This window comes from Phycodurus eques, chromosome 2 (assembly GCF_024500275.1).
Source record: "Phycodurus eques isolate BA_2022a chromosome 2, UOR_Pequ_1.1, whole genome shotgun sequence".
NCBI lineage: Eukaryota > Metazoa > Chordata > Actinopteri > Syngnathiformes > Syngnathidae > Phycodurus > Phycodurus eques.
Genome location: NC_084526.1, coordinates 15,130,726 through 15,147,416, shown reverse-complemented (window position 1 = coordinate 15,147,416; position 16,691 = coordinate 15,130,726). Strand labels below are relative to the sequence as shown.

Here is a 16,691-nt window from a genome sequence, read left to right as displayed (position 1 = left end):
TGGTCAGCAGTGGTTTTCACCTTGAAACATTTTTTCCTCAGAGGCTGGGCATCCCTTCCTTTTTGTTGTCATGAACACTGACCTTAACTGAGGCAAGGGAGGCCTACAGTTATTTAGAAGTTGTCCTGAGTTCTTTTTTGGCCTCCTGGATGAGTCATTGCTGTTCTGATGGGGTGTTTGTAGGCCGGCCACTCCTGGGCAGGTTCACCACTGTTCCATGTTTTCTCCATGTTAGGATAATGGCTCTCACTATGGTACGCGCCGTACCACTTTATCCTCAAAGGGGTCGCGGGCAGCGGTGGAGCTAGACTTTTATCCTTGGGGTGGCCAGGGGTTGGCCAAGGCTATTTCAGGGGGTCCACAGACAATGACAATGAATTTGTTTCTCGACCAATGAATTGCAGTCAGAGTCTCTAAATGTTGCAATGTATATACTAAGCACACATTAGATGACGTTTGTGCGCATAAATTAAAGTTTATTAACAATGTTTACAACACAATGTGCACACAAACACAACTTCAACAACTGCAACAATTTTTCAATTACAGAGTAACCCACTCACGCAGTCATCCACTCTCTCACACACACACACACACACACACACACAAACACACGCACGCACACACACACAACTCCTGAAGTTTTCTTTGAAAGCACTCCACTAGTTTGTCTTAAAAGTGTTTTTAGCTCGCCTCTTGTGCAGTACATTATGCATGAAATGAGATGCTGCATAGAAGAAAAAGAAAAATGCAACACTTTTGGCACTGTAGCGGTGTCAGTTTTAAAACACACATTTAGAGACATACAAAGCGAAAAACATGAAGGATAATCCCCCACCCTCCTTCACGTTATATTTTATTTAAGCCAACAGAGGATGAAACAGCTCGCTGGCCGATTGTCTGCTAGTTTCATTCCTCTAAAATCATTGGAGAAACACATCAATAGAAGCAGCAACCCGAATTAAATGTACACGTTAATGTGGAAGCTTCCAACAGCCACTCCACATTAACTGGTCATGTGGAGACGCCATGAGCTGTAACTTGTCCATGTGCCCGTGTTTATGTGTGCCAGCGGGTCCAGTGCTACCCCAGCCTCCCCTCTGGCTCCCCCCCTGGTCGCGGGCATACTGCAGCCTATCCCAGCTCTCTTCGGGCGAGAGGTGGGGTCCACCCTGAAGTATTCGTCAGCCAATCGCAGGGCACATACAAACAAACAGCCATTCTCACTCACATTCACACCTACGGGCAATTTAGAGTCTTCAGCTAACCTACCATGTATGTTTTTGGGATGTGGGAGGAATCCAGAGTACCCGGAGATAACTCCCGCAGGAACAGGGAGAACATGCAAACGCCACACAGGCAGGGCTGGATTTGAACCCAAGTCCTCAGAACTGTGAGGCAGATGTGCTAACCAGTTGTTCACCGTGCCGTCGCTGGAATCTTCAAGCTTTAAATGGCTTTTGTAACCCTTTCCAGACTGATGGATGTCAATTTATTTCTCGACTGTTCTGGAATTTCTCTGGATGGTGTCATTTTGTTGCGGCTTTATTAGATCTTTTGTCCGACTTGATTTTGTCGGGACAGATTCTTGATTGAACAGGTCTGGAGGTAATCAGGCTTGTGATTAGCCACAATTCATTCATGATTTAACAAGGAGGGTAATTACTTTTTCACACAGGGCCAGGTAACTTTGCATAGTTTTTCCCCCCCTTAATAAATGAAATCATCATTATATATAAGAGCATTTTAAGTTCACTTGGGTTATATTTGTCTGATATTTTAAATTTTTTTCATGATCTTAAACACTGACGTGGGAAACTATGCAAAAATATTAATTAATTCCATCCATCAATTTTCTGAGGCGCTTATCCTCACGAGGGTCGCGGGCGTGCTGGAGCTTATCCCAGCTATCTTCGGGCAGGAGGCGGGGTACACCCTGAACTGGTTGCCATCCAATCGCAGGGCACACATATACAAGCAACCATCCGCACTCACATTCACACCTACGGGCAATTTTAGAGTCTTCAATTAACCTACCATGCATGTTTTTGGGATGTCGGAGGAAACCGGAGTGCCCGGAGTAAACCCACGCAGGCACGGGGAGAACATGCAAACTCCACACAGGCGGGGCCGGGATTTGAACCCCGGTCCTCAGAACTGTGAGGCAGACGCTCTAACCAGTCGCCCACCGTGCCGCCTATATTAATTAATGAATTAATTAATTTGAGAAGGAGGCCAATACTTTTTCAGGGCACTGTATACGCTAGAAATGCCTGAAAATGTATCATTTCAATGATCATAGAGTATGTTTTAGTTAGGATTGGTTTCTCTCTCCTCCCTTTTTATGAGGGCTGCAGGCCAAATAATTTTGTTACCCGCTCAGAAAAGCCTGCTAAGAAGGGTCAAAGGTAAGAGGCCCTTCACACCACCCCACGCAACGGGCATCATGCTCGCTGCTTCCCCCTGGTGTGCAATATTACCTCCAGCAGGAAGTGTTCCCCCCTGCGTGTGAAAGTGCAAAGTTGTGAACACTGGAGCCCTGCCAACAAATTCTGGCTAAAGAGACGAAGAAATCCCGCCACGCTGGATTAAATCCCAGTGCTTTGTCCCAGTCACGACATTTAACTCCACTTAGTTTGAATGCAATGCAGAGTAAACTTTTCCTCTGGCACAAGGACAAGTGGCCAGTTTATTTTTGGTAGAATCCAAAGCTGAGAACATAGTGCCTTATTAAAAGGAATTATGTTTCAGTCCAAAAGTCATTGATCACTTTGTGCGCAATTAACACTGAGGTGAATTACTGCTAATGCCTAATTTTATTAGTTAGGCAAAAGAGAGTGGACAAAATGTGTTGTTTGTATAACTTGATTTGATTTGACAGTATGATAGCCATGCAGCAAATACAATATAATGTCTTGCAGGCAAACGTGATAACCACCACGGTGGTCTAATGGTTAGCACTTGTACAGTTCCATTGTAACAGTTCTGAGGTTAGGGATTTGAATCTAGGCTCTGGCCTCCCTGTGTTGTGTTTGCATGTTCCCCCGTGGTTCTGCGGGCTTTCTCTGAGTACTCCGCCTTCCGTCCACATACCAAAAATGCATGTTTGTTTACTTGAAGACTACATTTTCCATGGGTGTGAATGTGAGTGTTAGTGGTTGTTTGTGTATATGTGCCCTGCGATTGGTTGGCATCAGTCCAGGGTGTGCCCCCATCCAGGCCAAAGTCAGCTGGGATAGACTGCAGCCCACCCGTGACTGTAATGAGGACAAGAAAATGGATGGATGGACATTTTAATTCTCTCCATGCCCCAGGAACAGTTAAAACCATCTCCCAAACCATATTTTTTTATCGTGTTGTCGCCCAAAATTACGCTTTAAAAATGACCACTCTATCCTTGTCATTTTTCTGTAACTGTATAATAATATTTATCTGAACGCTCGTGGCAGGAATACTATAAATATATTTCTGGGAATATTGCCAGGTTCTTAGTCTTAGTAATACAGTCTTTGAACAGACAATAGGCATCCGTTCTGAACACACGCTTTCACTTTGTTTGTGAATTACACAAAGCGGGTACGGCTATATGCTAGAAGTGCCTTTCTCACCTTGACCAGACGGCCTTTTTTTGTAAAGTATGCCATAAAGTATATGGGCTCTGTGGGGAAGGGATTTGAAACAATTGTACTGTCACCTGGCGAGTGACCTACATACAACAAGAATCCAAAAATCATTGCGTGAGAGGCATATAACCGCTGTGCTCTCCTTCCGCAGGTCTGTCCTCCTTCCATCAGGAGCCTTCACCTCAGATGGTGCCTGCTGGGGGGGCGGCTCGCTTCGAGTGCCAGATCGATGGTGTGCCCACACCTATAATTACTTGGGAAAAGGACAAAGTCGCCATCCCCAACGACCCAAGGTGACTCTGCTTCAATTCATTTTATACCTTGTAGACTATACACTGATCTGATCGGCTTGATCGTATCGGCTGATAATTAGCATTTTATGCTGATCGGCTTTAATGTCATACTTCGCTGATCCGATCAATTACGTCATTGATCAGCTCCGCAAAAGACATTTACTCCGCGTCGCCTTCGTATACAGTATATTTGAATCCCAAAGTTTTTTTTTTTTTTTTTAGCCTTGTCACGTGTCTTATGATGTCATTTATGATCACTGGGCTTTGTCACATCAAACGTGACCAGATACACTCGTTACCACGGCCACAACAACAACAATGGATCGCGCGTGTATTGTGTTGGTCAAAAAAGAACAAAATAGAGGAAAACGTGTGGTGGTGGTAGTCACCGGTGCTTGCGAGAAGACGTTAGTTCAAGGATTGCTTGAGGTATGTTCTCATACTTTTAATACGATACGGCTCACAAGCAGCCAACCAAACGTTATGTTATGTTAGGTTGTACGTAAACATGCTGGCGTTCTGTCGAATCATGCTTTAAAGTGTGTGTGAAGTAATTTAATTACAATAAAGTTAATTACAGTAAGTGAGCACCCATTATTTCTGTCATGTTGTAATGTTGGTTTGGTAATGTTACATGACCTGACGAGAATATTTTTGAAGATACTCAGTATACAGTACACAAGTATATAGAGTAAATGAACAAGTCATTTAAATACACACTGCTCCATCTTGTGATCTGATCAGTGATTGTTTTTTTTTTTAAACTCGCTGATCGATGATCAGCCCCAAAAATCCTGATTGTGTAAAGCCTAATACCTTATATGGGTAGCCTTTTCTTCTGATGTTCTTTTTTGTTAAGGTTTCCAGCATTGCTGCAATGATTGTGGAAGACCTTAGAAGAGGGTTGGGCAACCTACAACCCAGGGGCCACGTACAAATAGTCATTTGAGCCCCCACCAATACAATTCTGTGTTCAAATTCATAGTTAAAATTTGATTGCAATTGAATAAAATCAAGCACAGTACACCTGCAAATGACCCTAAAATGGCCTCTTCAAACCAAAATCAAAACAAAGAAAACATGTTTTTTCTTTCCTTGTTACTTTTTCCCAACTCTATAGCGATTGAACGAAATCTCGACGACAGTTCTGCATTTGAAGGACACCTGGAAATGAGCAAAATGACCCTAAAATGGCCTCTTTAAATCAAAACGGCAAGTTTTTCTGTTTGTGGGATTTGCTGCTGATTTGTGCCACAGAAGTTTCAGTCATTTTCATAAACCGAGCTGCATATGAATGTCATCCCATGGACTAATCGCAGTCAGACAATTCCCAGTGATGCATTTTGGTCCTCTGGCTAACACTCCATTGACGTCTCTTTTTAAATATGTTTTGTTCCTGTTAATTAATGACAAAGTCGTAATACATCACATTTCCTATTAAATGTCTTCAAGAGGGGTCTGAAGGAATTCATTACCAGAATGCACGGTACAATAAAATCTAAGCTATGCTTGTCCTATGACCTTGGTTATAAAGCTAATTCAGCTAAGTGGTTTTTACTGTTCAGTGATTACAATCCGCTGGATGTGAGACAGTGGCACGGTGGACGACTGGTTAGAGCGTCAGCCTCACAGTTCTGAGGACCCGGGTTCAATCCCCGGCCCCGCCTGTGTGGAGTTTGCATGTTCTCCCCGTGCCTGCGTGGGTTTTCTCCGGGAACTCCGGTTTCCTCCCACATCCCAAAAACATGCATTAATTGGAGACTCTAATTTGCCCGTAGGCATGACTGTGAGTACGAATGGTTGTTTGTTTGGATGTGCCCTGCGATTAGGCTGGCAACCAGTTCGGGGTGTACCCCGCCTCCTGCCCGATGATAGCTGGGATAGGCTCCAGCACGCCCGCGACCCTAGTGAGGAGAAGCGGCTCAGAAAATGGATGGATGGATGAATGTGAGACGCTGAATATGATGGGCTTCTTTTATTTATTAACTTATTTTCTTTACATATATTTTATTTTAATATATGGATTAAGAAACATTTTCTATACTGTAGTTTCTTAAATAGTGATCCTCATTCATGTGGATGCTGTGTCTCTATTAGCTTCCGGGAGATGGGGCCCTTTTTCCAATCACAAAGAAATTAAACGAATAGTCTACTCTGGGTGTAATGGTCCATGTATTCGTAGTCAGATTTTTCGGAATGTTACAGAAGCGTACAGAGTCTGCACAAGGAACGTGTTAGGTCATGGACAGGAAGTTTAACTACCTCACACTTGTTCTCTGTTAACAAACAGTGCTTCTCAGCCTCTGGCTACTGGATGGATGCTTTTGGCAGAATGCTAAACTCTTTAACTAGATCGAAAGTATCATGTTTTTAAAGATTTTGTTTTATTATATGGATTCTTTATTTTGGCGGCACGGTGGACGACTGGTTAGCGCGTCTGCCTCACAGTTGTGAGGACTGGGGTTCAATCCCTGGCCCCGCCTGTGTGGAGTTTGCATGTTCTCCCTGTGCCTGGGTGGGTTTTCTCCGGGCACTCCGGTTTCCTCCCACATCCCAAAAACATGCGTGGTAGGTTGATTGAAGACTCTAAATTGCCCCTAGGTCTGAATGTGAGTGCGACTGGTTGTTTGTTTGTATGTGCCCTGCGATTGGCTGGCAACCAGTTCAGGGTGTACCCTGCCTTCTTCCCGGTGACAACTGGGATAGGCTCCAGCACTCCCGCCACCCTTGTGAGGACAAGCGGCTCGGAAAATGGATGGATGGATTCTTTATTTGTATTATTTTGTATCTTTCATTAATTGTAAAATTTACAAGGAGTAAGCAATTTGAAGTTTTATCAATGCATCCATTTTCTATCCCTCAAATCCTATAGTTTTATTTCATTTTAATTATTTTGAAGTCAGTTCCTGTTTTCACAAAAGAGCAGTTTTGTCCCCTTACTGTAGCCAACGTGAACCAAACCATGATATTTGTATTGTAAAGTTTTTTTAAATGCAGTCTCTTCCTCACTCCATGGCAGCCGTACTGTATACCGCCTCAAGATTGCAAGTCTGGATTTTTTTATACAACAGTCTTTCAAATGAATGACTGAGTGAAGTCTCACCTGATGTTAAACAAGTTTCCTGCACGGTATTAAAGGCGATCTTACATTATGCAGGGATGATGTATTGATCTTTTATGTTCCTGTATTGTGTATGGTCAGGGGAGTTCCACGACTCATTCGTTGGTGCCCAGTCTGCCGTGGCCATTTGGTGGTCATTTACGGCTTTTCAGTGGCCGTCTCTGCACTAATGGCTGTCGTAGCCCCACATGACCTCCAAACAGCTCGATGCTTATGAGGGCTCATGAGTGAGATGAGATTCTGCTACCTTGCTAATGGCCTGTCACTAAGAACTGGCTTGTTGTCTTCCTCACTGCTGTGTTGATTTCTTCCCTCACTGCTGCGATGATACCCCATCCCCTTTTTTTTTTAAACTCCTGATTGGCTTGTTTTTTTTTCACCTCCGAGTTTTCCTGTCTTCTTGTCTCTCTAGTGTAGCCATGCTCTGGTCCTGGTGTTTTACCCTACTTTTACTAGGTAGAGGGAACCCCGCCTATTAGCGATTCACCATTACCCTCCCTAAGATTTTTTTCAGTGGAACCTAACCATAAATATACAGCAAACTATGATTCCAAAACACTTAAACCTCATTCTAAACTCATTTTACATTACCCTTAAAGACTCAATGTTTACAGATTGTTTGATGTGGAAGAAATGCAGCGGAAGGAGTGTGTGTGTATGTATAGACACATGGCAAGGCTCTCCTAAACTTCCACGAACATCCCAGGCTAAACTTAACTCCTTCCCGACATACAAAGATATTAGTCACTCACTTCAGATGTATAAGTTCAACATACTTCCTTGAAACAAATTACTACATTCCTTTTAGGTAGTGTTTTGGTGCCATCTTGTGGCATCTTGAAGTGTTACAGAACATAAAAACCAATGAGATTTTCAGCGATTTGCTGAGAATACTTTTTACAGAAAAGACAAATTTGTAAATAACGAACTTTGAATAGGTATGTGTTCACTGTATCAATGTATCACTGAGTCTAAAGTAATAAGTATTTTCCTGGGTTGCAAACTAGCAACATACTTCAGTGTCTTCCTACTCCCACTGTTTTTATTTTATTTAAACTGCTAACCTCCATGTCTTTAGACTCCACAGTATCCCCATCGACATTATCTACGACCGAGGTCCTCAGTCCTCATCCCTGGTCTGGAAGGAATTCTGTAGAGCGGTGGGCGCAGCAGCCAGCTTGTCTTCGGGTTATCACCCACAAACCAACAGCCAGACGGAGCGGACAAATCAGTCCCTGGAATAGGCCCTCCGTTGTGTTGCCGTACGCAACCCCTCCTCTTGGAGCTTGTTCCTCCCATGGATCGAATACGCCCACAATTCCCTTACCAGCTCCGCTACCGGTATGTCCCCGTTCATGGCTTGCTACGGTTTCCAACCTCCATTATTCAAAGAACAGAAGCAGGCGGTGGCGGTTCCCGCGGTTAAAGATCACCTCAAAATGATCCAGGCCGAGTGGAAGGACGTGCTTTGTCCCGGTCTGCAGAACGTAACAAACGGCTTGCGGACCGTCATCGCTCCCCTACACCTGAATACAAGGTGTGTCAGTCCGTTTGGCTTTCTTCCCATGACCTCCCACTCCAGACAGAATCCCGCAAGCTCACTCCGCGCTTCATTGGTCCCTTCCCTTTACTAAAATTATCTATCGCACTTCCGTTGAGCTGAAACTTCCGCAGTCTCTTAAGATTCACAGTCTCCTAAGATTCACCCTACATTCCACTAGGAGTATCACTACTCAAGCCTGTCTCCACCTGCGCTCTTAGCCCTCCGATCCCGTAAACTCTTGCCAGAGTATGGCAGCTTCTACAACCTAATTCCTTGCCATCGCTCTGACCCCCATGTTTCTCCTTGTCCTCAGTGTTCCCTCCGTCCTCCGGATTCTGCCACCACCTGCCAACACACCTCAAGGACCATTCCCATTGCCCTTTCAGTAAACTGTTGATCACAACCGTTCTGCCTCCGCCTGCTATTGGGTCCAGCCTCTATCCAATCGTGACACCCACCTTTTAATTGAGCCTTTAATGTTTATCCATCCATCCATTTTCAACACCGCTTATCCTGGTTAGGGTCGCGGGACGCTGGAGCCTATCCCAGCTGACTTTGGGCGAAAGGCGGACTACACCCTGAACTGGTTGCCAGTCAGTCGCAGGGCATATATAGACACGGACAACCATTCACACTCACTTTAATATTTATTTACCTTTCAATTTACATTTAAAAAGTTTTATTTCTTATTAACTTTAAAATGTTTTATTTCTTATTGAATTATTATTTATCTGCGATTGGCTGGTCACCAGTTCAGGGTGTTCCCCGCCTCATTTTTTATTGTCAGGTAACAACAGTACAACTGCAGATATGTGCATTTGTACTCAGAAGTTTCCATACCCGGGCAGATTTTGTGACTTTTTTTTTTTTATATGACTGATGATTAAACAAGGTTATTATGTATTGTGTAACGATTGTGCTTTTCTGAAATGCATTATAATTTAATTTGAATCCCATTAAAAATAATATTGTGTTTTGCTGATCCTTCACATTTTCTTTAAACAATTGTATACATCTTACAAATTCTGCCCGGATAATCAAACGTATGAGCACAACTATGTAATGTTTTCTCACTTACTAACTAAACAAAAGTACCGGTAGGGCGTCATTCAAAATACAGTTTGAGCAAGTACAAACCATCCATCCATCTATCCATCCATTATCTGAGCCACTTATCCTCACAAGGGCAATTCACATGGGCAATTTAGAGTCTTCAATTAACCTACCATGCATGTTTTTGGGATGTGGTAGGAAACCGGAGTGCCCGGAGAAAACTCTCGCAGGCACGGGGAGAACATGTAGACTCCACACAGGCGGGGCCAGGGATTGAACCCCGGTCCTCAGAACTGTGATGCAGACGCTCTAACCAGTCGACCACCTTGCCGCCCAAGTACAAACAAAAAAAGCTGGCACAGGGGCAACAAAAGGCTCGGAAAGTTGAGGAATGCTTAAAAAAGCACTGGTTTGGAACATTGCACAAGTGAACAGATTGTTTGGAAACAGGTCAGTGTGTCATGTCCGGGTTTAAAATGAGCATCCCCGAAAGGCTCAGTTGTTGACAAGCAAGGATAGGGTGAGGTGTACCACTTTGTGAACAACTGCATGAGCAAATAGTCCAACAATTTAAGAATGTTTCTCAATGTGAAATTGCTAGGAATTTAGGGTTTCATCATCTACGGTCCATAATATCATTAAAAGATTCAGAGAGTCTGGCGAGATCACATAGGCGGAAAGGCCGAAAACCAACATTGAATGCCCGTGACCTTCAATCCCTCAGGCGGTACTGCATTATAAACCGGCATCACATAGCAGATAGAATATTTGCCTGTGAGAAGTGTTGTATGCTCAACTTGCATGTGTTGCTGCTCTGTGTGTGTTAAAGTACCAGTTGTTAGGTTGTAAATGGCCTAATGTCTATGCTAATTTTCGTTTGCCTCTCTATGGCATTTCAAATTGTGTGTTAGCATTTACCTAGCGGAATTTCATTAGATGAAATTATATGGTTTGGTTAAAGATTTTGGTGTTTAAATATACAACGTTTAACTGTCTTTGTGTTTCATAAGTAAGTAAGCATGTGTTGCCTCTTATTTGGAGAACTGTACCATTATGATTCTTCTTTTTGTTTCAAAGCGACGTTATATGATAGTCTCCAATTTTTCTTTTATTTCTTGACTAACAGTAAAAACAAGAGCTCATTAATACTTTAAAAATCATGTTTTAGTCAGTTAAAGTGTATTTTAATGAGTTTAAATGTTTTTAATGGATGGGTCTGGAACATATGCCTGCAGTAAACAGGGATTCACTCATCACTGTAGTCTGTTTTTTGGTAGTTTTAAATTTCACTTGATGCCCCTGACCTTTATTTGTAGCACGATGGTATTCATGGCATATTTGTGCTAGATACTGTCCAGAATTCTGTGAAATTCAGGAGCTTGTCTTTCACCTGAATGTTTTCATAGAGCAGACTTTGTGTCTAGCCATAACCCTCACGACATGACTGCACACAATGGTCTACAGCTTTTTAAAGAGAGACAACGCCCTGAGAGGCCACAGCCGGAATCTCGCAGACGCGACTCGGCTATGTCGACTCCCAGTGTGTTGTTTGTATCAGCCTTCTGACTCTCGTCTCCCTCTTTCATCTTCCCCCTGTGTGAAACAGGTTCATTTCCCTCCCTAATGGCGTGCTCCAGATTCTGGAGGTTACCACAGAGGATGAGGGCGCCTACCGCTGTGTTGCATCCAACTCTGCCAGGACGGACATCAGTCACGAGTCCCGGCTCACTGTTACCACAGGTCGGTTTGTGTTGGAGTTATTGTTGTTTGTGTTAGAGTTATTGTTGAAGTTTCCCCGAGAATCCCTGAGAACATTTTGATCAGTGGAGTATCCAGGCCCTCACTGTAGCCCTATTGTCACTTTCTAAAGAAACATGTATGAAAAAGGTGTTAAAAAAGTGATCTCCCCTTCATCGCAGGGATTATTTTCTAGACCGACCTCAGAAAATCTGCAATATAGAGAGACGGTATTTTATTTAATGGTGTAAGACTTAAAATACATATCCCACGTGCTTTAAACACATCTAAACTTGTTAAAACAACATTTTTAAATATTGTAATCGTATTTGAAGGCACTCAAAAGTTTCAAGTATAAAAGGTGTAGAACATACTATACACAGAATTTGGAGATAGCATCCTTTAATTGTGACATAATGCAGCCCTATGGGGGGCACAAGCCAGTGCAAGCCCAGATAAATGCAGAGGGTTGCGCCAGGAAGGGCATCCGGCTTAAAACTTTGCCAAACAAATATGAGCGTTCATCCAAAGAATTCCATACCGGATCGGTCATGACCCGGGTTAACAACGTCCGCCGCCGGCGCCGTCAACCTGCAGGGCAACGTTGGAAATACAGCTATTGTGGGTCGAAGTCGAAGAAGAAGAAGAAGAGGTGGAAAGCGGGTTCTTTGGCAGAAAGAGAAGAGGAAAGCACAGAGCCTAGAACTGAATGTGGGGACTTTGAATGTTGGGACTATGACAGGAAAATCTTTGGAGTTGGTTGACATAATGATTAGGAGAAAGGTTGATATATTGTGTGTCCAGGAGACCAGGTGGAAAGGCAGTAAGGCTAGAAGTTTAGGGGCAGGGTTTAAATTATTTTACCATGGTGTAGATGGGAAGAGAAATGGAGTCGGGGTTATTTTAAAAGAAGAGTTGGGTAAGAATGTCTTGGAGGTGAAAAGAGTATCAGATCGAGTGATGAGGCTGAAACTTGAAATTGAGGGTGTTATGTATAATGTGATTAGTGGCTATGTCCCACAGGTAGGATGTGACCTAGAGGTGAAAGAGAAATTCTGGAAGGAGCTTGACGAAGTAGTTCTGAGCATCCCAGACAGAGAGAGTCGTGATTGGTGCAGATTTTAATGGACATGTTGGTGAAGGAAATAGGGGTGATGAAGAAGTGATGGGTAAGTAGGGCATCCAGGAAAGGAACTTGGAGGGACAGATGGTGGTAGACTTTGCAAAAAGGATGCAAATGGCTGTAGTGAACACTTTTTTCCAGAAGAGGCACAAACATAGGGTGACCTACAAGAGCGCAGATGGATTACATTTTGTGCAGACGATGTAATCTGAAGGCGGTTAGTGACTGTAAGGTAGTGGTAGGGGAGAGTGTGGCTAGACAGCATAGGATGGTGGTGTGTAAGATGACTCTGTTGGTGGGGAGGAAGATTAGGAAGACAAAGGCATGGCAGGGAACCATGTGGTGGAAGCTGAGACAGGACGAGTGTTGTGCAGCTTTTCGGGAAGCGGTGAGACAGGCTCTCGGTAGACAGGAGGAGCTACCAGAAGACTGGACCACTGCAGCCAAGGTAATCAGAGAGGCAGGCAGGAGAGTACTTGGTGTATCTTTTGGCAGGAAATGAGAGGAGACTTGGTGGTGGAACCTCACAGTACAGGAAATCATACAAGGAAAAAGGTTAGCATAGAAGAAGTAAGATACTTGAGAGGCCCGAGAAGAGACGAAAGGAATACATTGAGATGCGACACAGGGCAAAGGTAGTCATGCGGAAGTCTGGAGTGGCAGAGTAGTATGTTAGAATAATACAGTACAGTACAGTACAGTGGCAGATGAATTTAAGGTGGAGGTGGGACTGCATCAGGGATCAGACCTGAGCCCCTTCCTGGTTGCAGTGGTGATGGATAGGCTGACAGATGAGGTTAGACTGGAATTCCCAGTGGACCATGATGTTTGCAGATGACATTGTGATCTCCAGTGAAAGCAGGGAGCAGCTGGAGGAACAGTTAGAAAGATGGAGGCATGCACTGGAAAGAAGAGGAATGAAGATTAGCCGAAGTAAGACAATATATGTGCATGAATGAGAGGGGTGGTGAGGGAAGAGTAAGGCTACAGGGAGAAGAGATAGCAAGGGTGGAGGACTTTCGATACTTGGGGTCAACCGTCCAGAGCAATGGTGAGTGTGGTCAGGAAGTGAAGAAACGTGTCCAAGCAGGTTGAAACGGGTGGAGGAAGGTGTCAGGTGTGTTATGTGACAGAAGAGTCTCTGCTAGGATGAAGGGCAAAGTTTATAAAACAGCGGCGAGGCCAGCCATGATGTCCGGATTAGAGACAGTGGCACTGAAGAGACAACAGGAAGCAGAGCTGGAGGTGGCGGAAATCAAGATGTTGAGGTTCGCTCTCGGAGTGACCAGGTTGGATAAAATAAGAAATGAGCTCATCAGAGGGACAGCCAAGGTTCGATGTTTTGGAGACAAAGTTAGAGAGAGCAGACTTCGATGGTTTGGACACGTCCAGAGGACAATAGGGAGTATATTGGTAGAAGGATGATGAGGATGGAGCTGCCAGGAAAGAGAGCTAGAGGAAGACCAAAGAGAAGGTTGATGGATGTCCTGAGGGAAGACATGAGGGCAGTTGGTATTCGAAAGGAACTGGTCTTTTAAGATTGAACCAACTTTTGCTTTTCTCAGGGATATGCAAAAGTTAGGAGGTGGTAAGATAGGTTCCAGCGAAAGATTTTTAAAAATAGCTTTATCCCTTCCACAGTTTTTAAACACATTGTCAACATATTTGAACACAAAAAAATGCAAGCATGAAATGCATAGAAAATACTGTTGAGTATTGATAAGTTCTGTGTACCGTGAATAGTGTTGGAAAAGTTCATTTTCTTTTTTTTATTTTATTATTATTATTTTTTTATAACCTGTCCTGTTCAGCTCCATGACATGGCAAACAAAACCGCAAATCAAAACCGTGCCCCAACCCTGCCAAAATCAATGACCACTCGCCCCAGCACAGCACCAGGAACAAAACCATACCGCGCAAAGGAGGCCCCCAAAACGCGCAGCGCCCAACCCGCCTCGAGCTCCAGCCCATATCGCACGGAGCCCCAGCGAAGCAGACTCCCAGCTAACCAGGCAGGCGAAACCACAGAACACCTCCATGCCAACACCGAAACAACCTACAGGGCGAACGGCTGGCCACACCGACGGTCCTCAGTGCCCACTCCAGTCCCCAAACCAACGCAAGCGCCAACGACAGAAAGAGAAAAACTCAACACAAAGCCAAAACCCCACCGTAGTAACCTCATACCACAATGAACCGGGACAAAGCCCACACAAACGACATCCCACAGCACCCTAAATTCCAACCCCACGCCCCAACGGTGAAAATCGGGAAAGGAGGCAGCACCCCACAGCACACGGCTCCATCCAAAGAAAAACAAAAGAAACTAAAATAATATAAAATAAATAAATACATTAAAAAGAAAAAAAAGAAAATACATTTTAAAAAAGGAATGAAAAAAAATCATCGCCACCTGTCCGAAGCTACCCCCTGCGCCAAAATGCCATACCCCGGCGACCCTCACACAAAAAAAAAACAAAAGGCCACAAGCCCAAAACAGGAAGCCAAGCCAAAACCCTACACATACAAACCACCCGACGCGATGAAACAGCCCCAAATAACAACCTCAACAACGCTACATCCAACCCCCAGCCGAAACACCAACCAATGAGTAGCAAGTCAACCGGGCCAACCCCACACACACCGCTCCCCAGCCCACAGGTCCAACACCGATAATGGCCATAAAGAACCCAGTCAAATGCCCACCTCAGTCCAAGCTGCCTGCCGCCAAGAAAATGGACGCCCATAACCCGGACACCCCCCATCCAAACCACGCAATCCACCCCGACCCAGCCCCCTGAAAGTAACGGAACCGAGAATCGCACGGAACCGGAATGGTGGGACCCCCACAGGGATTCCCCACTCCTCCGCGGCCCGCCAAGCGGGGGTGGGCGCAGGCCCCAGGAGTCCAGCCAAGAGAAAAGTGACAACCCACCTCCCACCCTATTATTATGGTTACCAGGTCTCAGACTGGCAACCATTATCCCTGTAGCATGAATGTGTGGGGTGGGGTGTAGTGCATTAAAATTGGAGAAACTGGTGGGGGTGACCTCCCCCGTCAACCCCACCCAGGTTGACCAGCTCCCCAAGGATATGTGAATGTATGTAGTGCATTAAAAAAATCTGCGGGAGAGAAGCATGGCGGGACAGAGAGCAGGAAAGTTAATTTTCTACGTGAACTTGTTCAAAGTTCAGTTCACCGTTCCAAAATAAACTAGTTCATAGTTCTTTTTTCCCAATAGTATAGTATGTTGCTGACCCTCAAAATGCTGACCCTCATTCAGTCCACATCGGAGCCAGCTAAAGCTTTCACCCTACAATCTCAAAAACAAGAAAAAAATGCCTGAATGGTCTTTTTTAAAATGAGGAATTAAAACAAAAAACGGACTTTTGTCCTTCATTTGCAAACAAAAACACGTGACACTGTGTGTCAGGAACGACGGTGAAAGGACATTGGTAAGTGCAGTCATTGCAGCTCTGGCTGGCTATATAAACAAAATATTTTGTCTGTCTCGTCTTATATTGCAATTCATATTGTGACAGAGTGATACAGTACAGTACAGTGTTTTAACCAAATCATTCTGATACAAATCATAATTTTCCTAACAAAGAACACATTCTCTCCCATTTACAGAGTGTCATTGAACGCACCTCGCTCATGAATCATAGCTGCACTGATTCGTTTGCCAAATACAACCCTAATCCTCTGACATATGAAGGCTCATATATAGTGTGATCAGACGGGGTTGTCCTTCAAGTCCCTAACAGAACCTGGCACTTTTGAATGAAAATCAATTTTTGTTCAAAAACTGTTCTTTGACGCCATATTGAGCGCATTCTCAATAACGTTCATAAGGGAGAAATGAACTAAATTCGGTTCACGTTCGCCAAAAAATGAACTAGTTCATGAAATTTCGTTCATTGAACGTTTTCAGGTTCAACACTGGCTGTACATGGCAGTAAATCCTAAGGTATGGAGTTGACACTGTCCTTCTTGATTTGCATTCTTAGTACAACAGCTGGATAACTCCATTCTTAACCAAAACGTATCCATGATTTTTATCTTCTCTTGAATGGTCTGGGTCAGAACATAATCCAGACCAGAATCAGACCAGCCGAAGAGAATTAAAATCTTTCAAGACTGCTTAAATGTTCATTAGAGTCCGTGAAAACCCTCAAAGTTATGATTTAGTTGACT

At 44.0% G+C, this 16,691-nt stretch overlaps 1 protein-coding gene across 1 annotated transcript in view; it reads left to right on the top strand.

The window, feature by feature from the left end:
• The window catches only part of igdcc4 (immunoglobulin superfamily, DCC subclass, member 4), a 115,807-nt gene that overhangs the window by 59,009 nt on the left and 40,107 nt on the right, over positions 1-16,691 (top strand). Inside the window, exons 3-4 of the mRNA XM_061701670.1 lie at positions 3,775-3,916; positions 11,240-11,373. Coding sequence (XP_061557654.1) covers positions 3,775-3,916; positions 11,240-11,373 — 276 coding nt within the window. The remainder of the gene's footprint in view (positions 1-3,774; positions 3,917-11,239; positions 11,374-16,691) is intronic.